Source organism: Cladophialophora immunda (genome assembly GCF_000835495.1).
Source record: "Cladophialophora immunda strain CBS 83496 unplaced genomic scaffold supercont1.6, whole genome shotgun sequence".
Taxonomy (NCBI): domain Eukaryota; kingdom Fungi; phylum Ascomycota; class Eurotiomycetes; order Chaetothyriales; family Herpotrichiellaceae; genus Cladophialophora; species Cladophialophora immunda.
The window spans coordinates 3,913,115-3,927,749 of NW_015622546.1; the positions used below are offsets into that span (position 1 = coordinate 3,913,115).

General features: G+C 52.3%; 3 protein-coding genes across 3 annotated transcripts; 1 reads left to right on the plus strand and 2 right to left on the minus strand.

Moving 5' to 3' along the window:
* Positions 1-2,010: 2,010 nt before the first annotated feature.
* On the minus strand, positions 2,011-4,773 carry PV07_10774 (uncharacterized protein). Its single transcript, XM_016398134.1, has 2 exons — positions 3,883-4,773; positions 2,011-3,833 (listed from the first exon to the last, which is right to left on the minus strand). Exons 1-2 carry the CDS (start codon positions 4,499-4,501, stop codon positions 2,524-2,526), a joined length of 1,929 nt encoding a protein of 642 aa, XP_016245325.1. The 5' UTR covers positions 4,502-4,773; the 3' UTR covers positions 2,011-2,523.
* Positions 4,774-4,912: 139 nt separating this feature from the next.
* PV07_10775 (uncharacterized protein) lies at positions 4,913-5,925 on the plus strand. The gene is made up of 4 exons (XM_016398135.1): positions 4,913-5,192; positions 5,252-5,309; positions 5,382-5,474; positions 5,532-5,925. Exons 1-4 carry the CDS (start codon positions 5,155-5,157, stop codon positions 5,604-5,606), a joined length of 264 nt encoding a protein of 87 aa, XP_016245326.1. The 5' UTR covers positions 4,913-5,154; the 3' UTR covers positions 5,607-5,925.
* PV07_10776 (succinyl-CoA ligase [ADP/GDP-forming] subunit alpha, mitochondrial) lies at positions 5,472-7,068 on the minus strand. Its single transcript, XM_016398136.1, has 3 exons — positions 6,740-7,068; positions 6,517-6,685; positions 5,472-6,472 (listed from the first exon to the last, which is right to left on the minus strand). Exons 1-3 carry the CDS (start codon positions 6,972-6,974, stop codon positions 5,875-5,877), a joined length of 1,002 nt encoding a protein of 333 aa, XP_016245327.1. The 5' UTR covers positions 6,975-7,068; the 3' UTR covers positions 5,472-5,874.
* Positions 7,069-14,635: the final 7,567 nt, after the last annotated feature.

A 14,635-nucleotide genomic window follows, 5' to 3' on the forward strand; every position in this document is an offset into this window, starting at 1 on the left:
TCTCCGTCACGTAGATTTTCGGTCGTCCGTATCGATCGCTCAGCCACTTCATCAGTTTTCGGAACCCGGGCGCATGAGGGCGGAGCCAGAAACTCTGCGTCTCGGGTCCGATGCTGTTGCCGTACTTGTCTTCAAAGAGGATCTCCAGGTTGCCCGCGAAGTCGAGCGGGTCGGCGGGGCCTTCCTTGTGTTTTATGTAGTTGGCACAGTAGTGGTTCATGCCGTAGAAATCGTTGGATCCCTTCATGAGCTCGCTTTCTTCTTCGCTGAACTTGGGCAGGCGGTCGCCCAGTTGCTTGACCATCGATTCCGGGTAGTGCCCGAAATACACGGGGTCGGCGAACCAGCAGATGGCAAACTCGATCTTGCGATCGCATGCTATCCGATCCTGTTCGTCCTCGGGGTCCCACGGCTCGGTCCAGTCGCCTGTATAGTGTGAGATTGGTCCTGTTTCGAACAGCCCCAGCCACAAGAAAGAAAACATACCGTTCAACGTGATCCCGATCTCTCCCCCATCCCGTGACTTGAACTCGTCTCGATAGATCTTGACCGCACTTGCATGGGCCAGCAGGATGTGGTGGCCAACTATCCACGGTTCGGTAGATCCGTCACCATGAGCATTCCTCTTTCTGTCGCTAGAGCGACCGGGGGCGAAGACACCGGCATTGTATCCGAGAATGGCACTGCAGAATGGTTCATTAAACGTGATCCAGTGCTTGACCCGAGATCCCATAGCCTCGAACATGACTCGAGCATAATTCGCAAAGTCAGCGACGAACTCCTCCTTGTTCAGGAAGCCTCCGTAGCGCTTGTCGAGTTCGTCGGGCAGATCCCAGTGGAAAAGAGTGATGAAGGGCACAATGCCTGCCTCGAGCAGATCATCGACGAATTTGACGTAGTATTGGAGCCCGGCCTCGTTGACCGGGTCATTGCGACCGCCTAGGGGGATGACCCGGGACCATGAGATAGAGAAACGATATGCTTTTGCTCCAAGCTTCTTGAGCAGCTCGATGTCCTGTGCTGTTCGGTGATACGAGTCACAAGCAACATCCCCAGAGCTTCCATCGGCAATCTTGCCGGGAATTTTGCAAAAGGTATCCCATATTGACGGGCCTCGTCCGTCTGCTGTGGCACCGCCCTCAATCTGATATCTGCACCAGGTTAGTGTAAGCATATGGATCGGTGACTGGGATACCAACGCAGCAGTTGCGAAGCCCCAAAGGAAATCAGCAGGCAGACCCGCCCTGGGAGCAATGTCCTTGACCATGGCGGAAGTGATCGACGAGGATGTCCGGCTCTTTTTGGGTCCTTTTTAAGAGGTTCCAACGGAGTAGATCAGATCAAAATATCCGGGGAAGCGAATCGAGTCGAGCCGCGGGGTGACGGGTCGTAGTCTGTGTATATCAGTGTCTCAAGAAAGCGGGAGTCTCGTGCGTAGGGCTTTGTGTGACCGCGTGGAGGAGAAGACGATCTCTTCGTTGGCCGGGACCATGCCTCGTATATTTGTACCCTCTGTCCACCTCTGCCTGAGAGGCTGGATGATCAAACGCCATGGTTTATCCTGGTGGGAACCATCTTTTCGCTTGCACAGAGTTGGACGATGGACGATGGAACGGTCCACCACACGCATGGCATTCTACCGGATTGGTTGCGGACTGATGCTGTCCGGCAAATGTCCTGCTGAACTTTGTGAGGTTTGGGTTCCTTTCCTTCGCCTGCCGCCTCCCGAACTTTAGCCTAACAGCCTGTAGGCGCGCCATCATCCTCAATTCATCCTCACGGCTGCTCTTCGGTTCGTTGGACTCGCCACACCTGGGCCCAAGTCACTCTGCGCCGTCCAGCCCCAGAAGATGGTGGAGATAATATGGGCAAACCTGGTCAGCACATGGGCTGCCCGTACCTTGTCCGCCCTCGTATTCGAAAAGAACACTGCCCGCGTCGGGATGCATTTGGGTCACAGATGGAACAGCGGAGAGATGAAGAAGAGATTCGGATTCTTGTTTACTTGCTCCTGTGCCGACCATGGGTAGACCGACCCGCCACCCCTCGCTCTACACAGGCCACATAATCCGACCACTCCTGCTGCCGATTGACCTACAGCTCCAGTGAACTAAAAAGAGGAGCAGCTCAAAGCCGCCGAGCACCTAAAACACCGTCACATGAAGCCTTGCATTGCGCCATCCAGAAGGAGCCTCGAGCCCAAGGACGGTCCTCTGTGAAAAAGACAGGACGACTGTGCCAAAGAAGTCCCTTGCAGAAGTACCTAAACACTGTACATTGCCTTTCCGTCCCTACATCTGGTCATAATGCCGCTGAGAATCCTCCAGACCCTCCAATCCTCCGTGTGCCCAAACTCGGATGCTATACCCTTGTGCTAGTATTGACAGCGCAGAATATCCGGGACGCGCCGATGTATTCAAGAAAATGAGATTCATGGACGAGACACCCTAGCTCAAACCGTTGAATGCGTTTACCCAATGCCCGCCGTCAATGCAGGATAACCACATGATGCTGTCCTGTAGATCAGGAATCTGTATCGTCTTCGCTCCCGGGTTCTTTCATTCGCCAAGTGATGAATGCGGCTGCCAGCGCCCCGAGCCCACCAATTCTCAGAGTCCACCCCACACTGACATCGCCCGGCTCGTTTCGCGGCTTTTGAAGCAGTTTGAAGATGGCGCTGCTAATCAACGTCGCCAAAATTTGTGGAGCGCTGATGGCCACGTTGTGGAGCCCAAGGATAATCCCAGCTTGATCCTCCTCGTCTGCTTCCTTATCATCGATCTCGTCAAGGTCTTCTCCGTTCATGAGTCTCTGTCGTTGCCTCCTCCGTCTCGTTTCATCTCGTCGCGAAATCTCGGCCGAGATCAACGCAAACGGTGCCCAGAGGGTCAGTGACCAGGACACGCCAACCAGGGCTGTCATGATGGAAGCGGCCAAGGGTGTGGATATGAATACAGTACTCCACATGCAGAGCGTGAAGAGGAGCTGAGACATGAGCCACGTTCGTCGTAACGTTAACCCCGGAATTTGCAATCTATCCAACCATTGTCTCAAAATGCCAGGACTATGACCTGGTGATTTGCTCGTGAGAGGAATAGAGACTGGCCGATTGATTGACAGGCTCGTCTGAGACCGGCTCAGTGTAGGACGTTCGTTCCAAGGAAACTCTCGCGATCTCGTGCCGATAGGGGATGTCGGAGTGATTGGTCGCGCAAAATCTTCGGCAATGTCTGCAGTCTTGGATTTGTATGTTGGTACAACCAAGAACGGCAGGATGATATTCGACGCAAACGAGACGATAGCATAGGTAAGGAGCGCAAGTGTTCCAACCCGAGTGGCTTTGCCCCAAAGCCGATCCACTTCATCATCCGAAAGGCCAGGCTTCAGATCGGGGTCAACATAAAGTTGACCAATGTAAGTCGTGATGTAGAAGAGGAAAGGAAACCAGCCTAGCCAGTGAAAGAATTGGATCTCGCAGACCTTGCGGATTTGAGGTGGCAGTCGCTTGATGGAACTGAAGACTTGCCTGAAGAAGGATAGCAATCCACCCGATTCGTAATCTGCCTTTGAGGGAGGGTCAAGTTGTGGATTCCGCTCCTTGATGGCTAGAATGCTGATTAAGACGGTTGAGCTTAGAGCGATGGATGCGAGAACAACCAGGACTTTGAACTGAGTGTTTCCAAAGAAGCGGAAATAACGTGGCAAATTCAAATATCCAAAGATATAGCCCAACACGTTACCAACGCCTGTCATGCGTGAAGCCCAAGCATTGGCCGACTCTTGTTGATGAGAGGGGGCGTTGTCGACAATAAATGCCCGAATGGCGGCTTGTACTGGAAACCTGTCAGATATAGGAGAGAAGTCTCCCGAGAACACACTAACCGGTGTTGATGGAAAAGTCCAGACACCACATCATGACTGTAGCAAGGATGATGGTCCCTGTCCTGTAGCCTCCAATATACTGAGCATTCGCGTCAAGCCCTCCGATAAGCCGGATAATTTCACGGGCGTATGCGAGGATCATCGAAGAAGCAACGGTGCCCAAAGTTCCTGCAATCATAAAGGGCTTCCTTTTGCCCCATGAGACTCGGCATCGATCGCTCAGAATCCCGACATATGGCTGAACCAGTACACCGGTCAAGGGACCTGCAAGCCAAACAAACGCCAGCAATGCTTTGCTCATCCCCAAAGAGAGCAGATACGGTGACCCATTGGAGAGTTCGACGGACCAAACGATCTGAAGGCCTCCAATACAAACCGTGAGAAAGGCAAGGTACAAGACATCTTTGGATTCGACTATCGATTCTTCATAGTCAATAGCCTCTGACATTGGTCGCTCATCCGAAAGGAGGCCATCCTCTGGAAGGCGTGGCTCCTCCGAATGCCGCCTCTGCTCTCCAAGTGGTTGTTCTGGAATGTCGTCATTTTGAGTCGAAAGTTTGCCGTCTCGAATGAGCGGTGAGCGCTCGCTGCTATCTGAGCTGTGATCACTACGGGTCATGAATATGTTGGCGGGAATCCTTGAAGAGCTGAATGTCTCGATAATAGCTGGAAAGGAAGTTGAGTAAAGGGCACGTGAGTTCCGTGATGTCTTCAAATGTGATGTTTAAGGAGAAGGTCTCTGGTCGTATTGTGACTTAGGGTTCCTCAGTTCATTCTTGTCAAGGAGCGTCGAGAGTGCGAGAGGTCAAGGGAGAGAAAGAATAAGTCAAATAGATAATGCTCGTCGAAGAGAGTCAGATGGTAAGAAGGTCATACTCACGAGAATCGAGGAATTAGATCATCAGATCAAGGTCATACGAGGGCGGCTTGAGGTTGAGTTGGAAGAAGTTTTATCCGGCGGGCTCAGCAGCTCTTCTGATTGGCTTGACGCCCAGGGCGTTTGCGCCTCGTCGAGATGTCCCGATGCTGGCCGCAGAAGACCTCAGTGCTGGAAACCAACCTCTCAAGCAAGCGCACGTCACTCCTGTGCAGCCCAAAGCCTTCCGAAGATCAATAATTCCATCCAAGAAATCGCCATTGGACTTGTGGCACAGGGTTGGTCGCAGACTGTATCCTCGAGTGACTGTCGACCACGTTGAACGGCAATCCTGTGCCGACTTGAAGCGCACCCTTCTACCTCCAGTTACAGCAGGCTGCGATAAATAGCTCAATATGAAGCCCGTGGTGTCCGCCTTGAACGCATGGAGCTGGTCAGTCTTTCTACCCATCTCGAACACATGTGCGATGCGAATTGCTAACCCTTGAACAGCACGGTCCTGTCGGTCTTCGCCATCGTCATCCTCTCCGTTATAGGGAGCCTGTTTGCGGTACGAGCCCGACCTGTCATTTTACGAAGTAGCATTTCAGGAGCAAGCATACTGATAGTCTGGGGAATACAGAGGGATCACCACATGATGATGGGGATGGAAGAAGATCCTGAAGACGGTGGGGCGGTCGCAGCCTCTATATTTATTGCGGTAGCGGTATATGCTGTGAGTCTCCATCTGCTGGACAGCTATTTATGAGTTTGATACTGACAGGAAGGGCAGGGATTCTTGGTGTTTTGCGGTTTTCAAGCTTGGCTGCATGTTCGAGCGAGTCGGCGGGGCGCTATATCACTATGATTGTGACAGATTCTATGGAATGAAGGGATCAATCTGCGCGAGGAAGTGAGCATACGGACGGCGTAAAATTGGAAGTATCATGCTGGGATACATGCCTCAATGAATAGGAAAGCTCCTACACAGGAGCTGATCGTTGAAGGCCTATGGGGCAAGCGACCATGTAGAGTGTTATCACATGCGCTTTGTTTGCGGTATCAAAAATACATGCACGTATCCCTGGAAGACTCAGTCTCTCCTCCCAACCTCACCTAATCTGAACGCCTCTCAATCAAACCAGATCCCGGTTGACGAACTGTGCATGCAACGACTTGCCCAACATGGCCGGGCTTCGCTCCACAACCACTCCTGCTGCTTCCAATGCCGAGATCTTCGACTCGGCACCACCCTTTCCTCCACTGACAATTGCGCCAGCATGTCCCATTCGGCGCCCTGGAGGGGCACTGATACCGGCGATAAAGCTGACTGCGGGCTTGTTCTTCTTGTTCTCGCTCTTCAGGAACTCTGCAGCGTCTTCCTCGGCGCTGCCTCCAATCTCGCCAATCATGATGATTCCCTCTGTCTCGTCATCTTCCATGAAAACAGTCAGGCAGTCAATAAAATTGGTGCCGCTGAATGGGTCACCACCAATACCCACGACCAAAGATTGTCCAAGACCTGCTTGGGTTGTTTGATTGACTGCTTCGTATGTCAATGTTCCTGACCTTGAGACGATTCCAACTCTTCCTCGTTTGTGGATGAATCCTGGCATGATGCCGATCTTGCATTGGCCGGGCGCGATGATTCCAGGGCAGTTGGGGCCGACCAAACGTGTTTTGCTTTGGGTTTTTAGCGCGTCGGTGACTTTGAGCATGTCATGTTGAGGAATCCTGGGTCCGTCAGTAATGAAATTCAGTACGGGGAGCGGCCTTACCCTTCAGTAATGCAAACGACCAGCGGGATCTCAGCTTCAAGGGCTTCCATTATACCAGCTGCTGCTACCGGAGGCGGTACGAATATGACGCTTGCAGTAGCTCCGGTCTCCTTTACTCCCTCGGAAACATTCTTGAAAACGGGTAGACCAAGATGCTGGGTACCGGCCTCTGCTTGCGGTCAGCACGCTGTATCTCTGCAACAAAGACCTGGGGGAGGCTTGCTTTTCGGATTCGTTCCACCCACAACCTTGGTTCCGTACTCAATTGCCTGCTGAGCATGAAACGTGCCCTGCTTCCCTGTGAAGCCTTGAAAGAGGACTTTGGTGTCGGCGTTGATTCTCAAGTTATTCCGCGTCTGGCTATAAGCTGAACTGGAAGAGACTGTAGCATAGCTTCTTGACGTAGAGGTAGTCGCAGATCGTAGCGCCCGAGGAGCGCAGGTTTTGAAAGCCTGCATCTCTGGCGACGGCTTAAAGAGCAAGACTAAAGTCTGACTGAAAGCCCAACGATGGTGGAATTCGAGCGAGTGCGTCAATTGATTGATATCAGAGTTCCATCCTGCGGAGTAGGAAAGCTCCTGGCTGGCTGGGTTGCCGAGCGTCATTTGAGTATGTCATTTGAAATACATGGTGGAGCATTCGACCTGCAACTGCATTATGCTTGTTCAACATCTCACCCAGCTTAACAGATCTTACCAATTACTAGACTCTGTCCATCAAGATACTGCACAATCCAGGGATCTTCCCGTCCATGTTCCTCCACTAACTGGTTCAAGATGACAATAGGCTCTTTGAGCAGTCACCTTCTGAAATGTGCTACCCCCCTGTTTGCCGGACGGAAAGTATCCAAACATGCGCTTCTTTTCTGGGATGGTGAATGCTTGTTCTTGCATTGGCAGCATCACAAGAGCTGTTGATTTGGCCACTTTTTGAGATGAAGAAAACCGAGGCTGGCTACTCTGTGAAGTCACCTTTGACAGCTGTTTTTCGATTTATTGACACTCACAGGCTACATCACCATCGGACGGGTGAGCCCTGATGAATCTATCTGACCATTTCCTGCGAAAACCTACTGTGCCTTATGTCTCGTTAGCCACCCTAGAATGTCGATCACTGCCTTCTAATCTCTCCTGCCATTATGTTGTTGAGCAAAGGTCACCACTCTCTTGTCTGGAATTTCCCTACAGCCGTGCTTTGGGGTCATTCAGCTGTCCCCGCTAGTCGGATAGACAACGACATCTTGCAACTCTTCTCCAGCTACGCGGATGAGGCAGATCGCTTGATTTCCAAGGCGTGCTGCTTCTGCCACTTCCGTGCATACTCAACTCCGAAACCGTGGTTGAAAACCTCTCGAATCTCTTCTAGGGACATGCCTTTGGTTTCTGCGAAGCAGAAGACCGAGAACAAGAAACCTAGAAAGCATATGGCTGCATAGAAGCCGAACGCTCCGCTCGGGGTTAATCCTTTCATCATCGATAGGAAGGTCGAGGCAATGATGATATTGGTTCCCCAACAGGTAACAGTCATGACCATGGTACCCATGGCACGTACCTCAAGCGGAAGACGCTCCGCTCCCATCCACGAAACAGGCGCAACGCCGGTGCCGAAGAAGCCCACATAGAAGATGATTGTGACGAGTACCAAGATACCAGCCCAATTGACGTTGTTGATCTCAAGTGTGAGATCCTTGGAGTTGATTGGAATGTAGTGGAAGGCAACAGCTGCGAGCACCAGGCTGAGAGACATGCCCAGCACGGTAAAGATGAGGATCCTCCGGCGGCCAAAGCGGTCGACAATAACTAGGTTGATACAGCATCCCAGAAAGTTGCAAGCCCCGACCACGATCGATACCGCAACGGGCTTGTTGAAGCCGACAAGAGCAAACAGAGTGCCGCTGTAGTACCTGCAGTACCCTTACATGAGATGTCTGCCACACAGCATATGAGGGGAATTCACAGAACTTACATGAGGGTATTGAACCCGCAGAGCTGGCTTACTCCCATCACGCAGCACGCTGTAAGCATGGCACGGAAATTGGCGGGAACGACATGGAGCTGTTTGTATGACCACCAGAGCGACTTGTGGGCCATCAGCTCAGTGGCTTGCTCCAGATCTTGCTGGATAGCTCGAATCTTGTCCTGGCGCTGCTCTGGGGAAGAATGAGGATACAGTCTGGCGAGCACGGCATCAGCCTGCTCAAGCTTCCCATGCGCTACCAGCTGCCGAGTGCTTTCCGGGCACCAGGGCAGGAACAAAGCGAGCGCGATCGCAGGAATTGCTCCGATAGCAACAACATATCGCCAGCCGGAAGACTTGACCTCGGCGAACCCAGCGCCGATGCAGTACGCAATGAACTGCCCTCCTGTGATGTTACAGGTTTGCATAGTGATCATGCGACCGCGATACTTCGCAGGAGCAATTTCGGATATGTAACTGTTGCTATGTCAGCCCGTCTTCTGCGGGAGAGATGTCTGCTGAGTTCAACTTCGCTAAGTACAAAGCAGGTTTCCGAAACAGATGAAGACTTACAGAGGCACAACCATTGCCGCGCTTCCTGGCCTGTCGTCAGCATTCAATTACGCTTGCAGAGGGATAGATCTGTGGAACAGGGCTCTGTCAGGGTGGATATGGTTTTCAGGAACACTCACCGACGCCTAGCCCAACAATAGCTCTCCCAACAGTCATTTGAACGATGGAGAAAGCTGCAGCTTGAAGAATAGCGCCGACGACAAAGACCCCACAACCACAGTATATGGAAATCTTGCGGCCATACCGGTCGGCGGTCAACCCGGCAAATATTGCGCCAATAAGTGCACCTCCACTGGTGATTGATGTGATGAGTTCTTGCTCGCTCGACGATAAGTCGTGACCTAAGTCGTCGCCAATTGTGACAAGGACGCTAGAGATATACCCGGTGTCATATCCTGAGAAGTCAGTGAGTAGTTGTCTCAAGCCTAGGGAACAGTGGAGATCTATCATACCGAACAGGAAGCCGCCAACAGAGACACAGATGGCGATCAACCAGACGACCCTAGAGGTTTGTGTATCTTCGATCGTGTTGAGGGCTGCAATCTCCTTGTCGAGCACGTCCTCTTCGTGAAGAATGGTTTGGGCGCCCTTCTCGATCGTCTCCTTCTCGTTTGCCGACATTTTGTCAGATTGCAAAAGATTGGGCGGCGACGGTAACTCCAAAGTCGGCACAGATCTGCGGAATCCCACAAGTGTCGAGGCAAGATGCGCCAGGACAGTCGATACAGACGAAAGAAACACAAGGACTCCGCGACCACCACTCCTTTATATCGTTGTCGAATATCTCCTCCAACTCGCGTGGCGTTCCCCACGGGGAGTCTAAACAGTACTCGTCGTTGGAACAAGTATTATCCACATCTCAACCCAGGATTTCGTGGCATCAACATGGACAATCGACATCCTGGCCCACGATTAGCGCAATACTATTGGCAGGGACGTATTCCGACAGACCAGCGGGCTGAATCTACAAAGCTTGTTTCGGATGAAAGATTCCTCATACGACAGCATTCCTCACCTGATGCCAGGGTCCGTCTGCAGGACTAGCCTGTATGATTGTTGTACCTGGCTGAAGTGACGCTACTGGTTGCCAGTTGAACCCATATCCAGCAAGACGGGACGTCAAAACCGGTGTCAAGACACTCTGGACCTCGGATGAATGTGCCCACTCAAACTGGTCGGCTGGACAGTGCCTCTTTGAACAGGACCAAGACTTTACTGGCACTGATTCTCTCAACCTTAAAGAGGTTACCAAGAAGACTCCGCACCGGAGACTCGCCGCAATGGACCTTCAACGCGAAAACCTGGCCATGGTTATTGAAATGCAACCGATGCTTTCTCCGCACACCACTAGCCTAGTTCAACGGCTAAGGGTCTGGTGGCCAAAATACGGGGTTATGCATAACCAGCCCTCGTTTATTTGAAGTAACTCTTCGCCGAAATGGACTACTTCTGATTCTTGATGTCTACTTTTGAAGGACGACGACCTCAATTACGGAGATATGAGGAGCCATGCGCTCCCAAGGATGGTGGGAATCCCCCGTGACTTCTGAAACTGCAGCTAACGATATGCTAGCCAGCGGTGCCGTGAGAAGCATAGTAGATGTGAGTGGTAACCCACTGTGCAGTGTTGGGTCCTGAACAAAACTTCAGGCATCATTGAGCATGGCATGCGCAGATGCGAAAGCTGCGAAACTGCAGATGAGCCTTGCCTGCCCCCTCCCCGAAAACGAATCCGGCTGAAAGCTGTCCATTCCGTGATTGAACAATCCCGCTCTTCCGGGCAGGGTGGCCGGGAGATATCTTTTGTCTACGGCGGTGATCATGTTTGGGTAGACTTCCACACGCCCGGTGAGTCCCCTGATGCTTGTCGTCCTGCCGCCCGGCATCAACTTCTGAGTTGACCCTGGTGTCCAAAGTCCAATTCGTCCACGGTAACGACAACGACGAAGATTCAAGTGATGTTCAGTCTTCTGTTGCTGTTGACGAAGATGAGGGAGCCCCTGCGAATCCAGTGAACGTGCACCTTGGTAGCGCAGATGTGGTTGGAGAACCTAGTATTGTTGCGGCAGTGGAATCCTATGCGGCAGAGAGGACGTTGTCGTTCGGGAGAGGCAGTGCTTCGGGGGCGTCCCATTTCGCTTCGTCTCCGACATATCTAGTCTCCCCGGTACAGCAGCACCGTACTCCATCAAGCCAGATCCAGATACTCTCGCCCTCTACCAGCGCCGTTCTTTACGAGTCTAAGCCTCTTTGGCCACTGAACAACTTAGCAGAGGCTGAACTCCTTCGGCATTTTATCGATAACATTGGGCCTCAACTGGACGTCACTGACCATGTTTCCCATTTCACCACGACTGTACCCCAGAGAGCAGCCCATTGCCCCTTGCTATTTTATGCCATCATTGCTGCCGCTTCCATCCACCGCAGTCGTGTTCAAGGTGTTCCCGACCAATTTTATGAAGAATACCAAGCTAAGTGCATCCGGATCTTGATTCGATACCTGGACGACCCTGAGTATTCTCCCGACGAGAACTTCTTGGCGGCTATCGTCGTCTTGCGCAAGGGGGAAGAGATGTCAGGTAGGTATTCGCCTTCCTCCACGTCCGTTGCGGGGCATTGACCAGTGGTTGCAGATGAGGATCGCATGTGCCATCTTCTTGGCTCCGCTCGGGTCATCAATTCGGTCGGAGAGGTCTCTGCAAATGGCGGACTGGGAGAATCAGCAGCATGGTTGGTGCTGAGACAAAGTATATACGTTTCATTGACAAGCAACACCCCTCTGAATGTCAACCTTGGCTGCTACAAACGGTCGTCGGTCTTCCTCGGCCTTAACGATCACGCCTGGGCCAACAAAATCGTCTTCCTTTTCGCGGAGACTCTGGCCTACTCCGCCAAAAGCAACGGCAATGGCGCTGCCGATGTCGAGGATTGGCACACCTTGCAGCACGCCGCGACGCAGTGGTATCACGACAAGCCTGACACGTTTCTTCCAGTCTTTGAGACTTCAGGTGAAGAAGGCGCACTGAATGAGCATCCCACAGCCGAGTTCCGAAGCCCTTTCCCAACGATCTCGATGCTCCAAGCCCCTCATGTCATCGGGCTGATGTACTACCACCTGACCCTCATTCTGCTTGCTCTGAGCGACCCAATCAACGCAGCGCGGCGTAGAGGTCTCGAGAGCATACGCCTCTGGAGAGAGACGGAGCAGAAGGTCCGGGTTGACCTCAAACGCTGCATTGGTCTGGCCATTAGCAATCCTCATGTGGTCGCCTCCAATTTTGAAGCGTCACACATCCTATACGCGTGTGGACACTGCCTGAACTCTCCTGCAGAGCGAGAAGCAGCTGTTAACTTTCTCCGCAGCGTCAGAATCAAGTTGGGCTGGGGTATTGATCATATCATCGAACACTTGGAAAGACACTGGGCGGGTGTGCAGTGATTGAGCTGCTGCACTCCCATACGTCTGCCCACATCGCGGTACTTTACTATACAATCAAATATACTTCGTCTCCTTCTCTTAGGAAGTGTCTTCCAAGTCGCATAGACCGCTTTCCGATCAGACCCTTGACGACAGAGGATTTCATGGTCTGGACAAATGAATCTGTTGTCAACTATGGAGGATCGACAGTTTTGCCTCGTTGAGATCAGCGGGATGCCGTTGTTCCGAGACGCTGTTTGAGGAAGGATTTCTCCGCCAACTATTCCGCTCATCCATTTCCTCTTCCGTTCTCTCAGTGAAATGAGGAAAGACTTGGGCGGTCCCACTTCTCGTTTCCTCTCCAGGACCGAACGCAGTCGCCAGAAGGTGAACAGAGCGGCAAAATGCAAAGGAATGGTGATGCTGCCCAGCTGTCCAGCATTTACTCCTCTTGATCCCGGCGATCCTATTGATCCCGTTCTTGCCAGTCCAACCCACATAGACTGGGCTGCCCCTCATTGCAGCGCGAAACAAGTGGCATCAGCGGCCACTCACTCGCCATGGACAAAGAGGAGGTCGCCTTGGCTCTCCGGTGGGAAAGAGATAAATGTAATATAGAACACTCAACTGCGCAGATGTTGGAGACCCGATGACTCTTGGGATTCTGTCAGAGAGTGAAATTGTCCAAGCCCAAGTTCATTCGACTGCTTGAGCTTTGCACTGCGTGTTGGTGGGCCGTCAGAATGTGGCTCTCGTCCCTTTCGTACGCCGCTGCTCTGGCAGCGGCCTTGTTCGGTTACTTTGTTGCATGGCCTCTGGTAGAGTATTTCCGCGACCCGAAAGGTGTGCTACTGGACCTAGACGATGCTGTGTATGCGAAAGTGGAAGCTGACGATCGCACAGGGCTGCGCAAGTTCCCTAACATGTCGATGTTCTCCGGAATCAGCTCTGTTCCGATGATGATCCTGGCCCATACTGGCGCGCGGTCGACGTATTTGACGGAAATGCACAAGAAACATCCTGTGATCCGTGTCGCTCCCAATACTCTATCATATGGCGACGTCAGAGCCATCAAGGATATCTACGGCCACAACACTCCCTGCATCAAGGACCCTTCCTACGTTCTCTTTTCTGGCAGCCATTTTCACCTCGCAGATGTAATAGACCGCAACGACCATGGCCGCAAACGCAAAGTCTTATCATCCGCTTATGCGATCAAGAATCTCGAGCAATGGGAGCACAAAGTGGCAGACAAGATGAGTCGGATCATCAAGCATTTCGATGAATGCTGTACCGCGCCCCTGCGACCTGATGAGAGAGTCCCGGTCCAAGAAGACGTCAACCTGGACTTTCGGGCGTGGATGAACTTCTTCAGTCTCGATGCTATTTCCGACATAGGTCTTTCGGACCCGCTGGGCTTTCTCGACAAAGGTCATTCACGCACAGTCGCCCGTGGAACGAATGGAACGCGTTACGAGGCGGACATGCGAGACTGCCTGTACAAAATGGCCCATAAGCAATCTCTTCTGATCTGGCCATATGCCTGGTACCCGTTTCTTAACAAAATCGCCGATCTCATCCCGTTTTATGGTCGAATGGGAGCTCTACATCGACAATGGGAAGGAATCCCACTGGAACTCGCAGCTCGCCGTCTGGAGCGCTATCAACGAGGTGAGAAGCTTGACGATTTCTTCCAAGCACTTATGGAGGACAAGAGCTCTCGTCCGAACAATCTCGAATGGGGGGAGATAGTGGCGGAGGTCAGCATCATGTTGAACGCAGGGTCGGTAACAACAGCCATCGCTATAACAAACGTGATGTTCCAGCTGCTCAAGAATCCAGAATGTCTGCGCAAAGTCAAAGAAGAGATCGACGCCGCCCTAGATACCGACGAGGCTGAAGATGTCGAGTCTGCGAGTGGCTATTACGAAGATGGAGTCATTGCTTATGACCGGCTCAAGCATCTACCTTACCTCCGCGCCTGTCTTGATGAGTCTCTACGCCTCTTCCCTCCAACGGTGCACGGATTGCTGCGACTGACTCCTTCAGAGGGCATGAGGATTGCTGATGACTTCATTGCGGGCGGAGTCTCAGTAATGATGTCCGCATTGACGGCTCACCGTGATCCCAATATCTTCCCCAGTCCAGATAAATACATCCCTGAGCGATGGC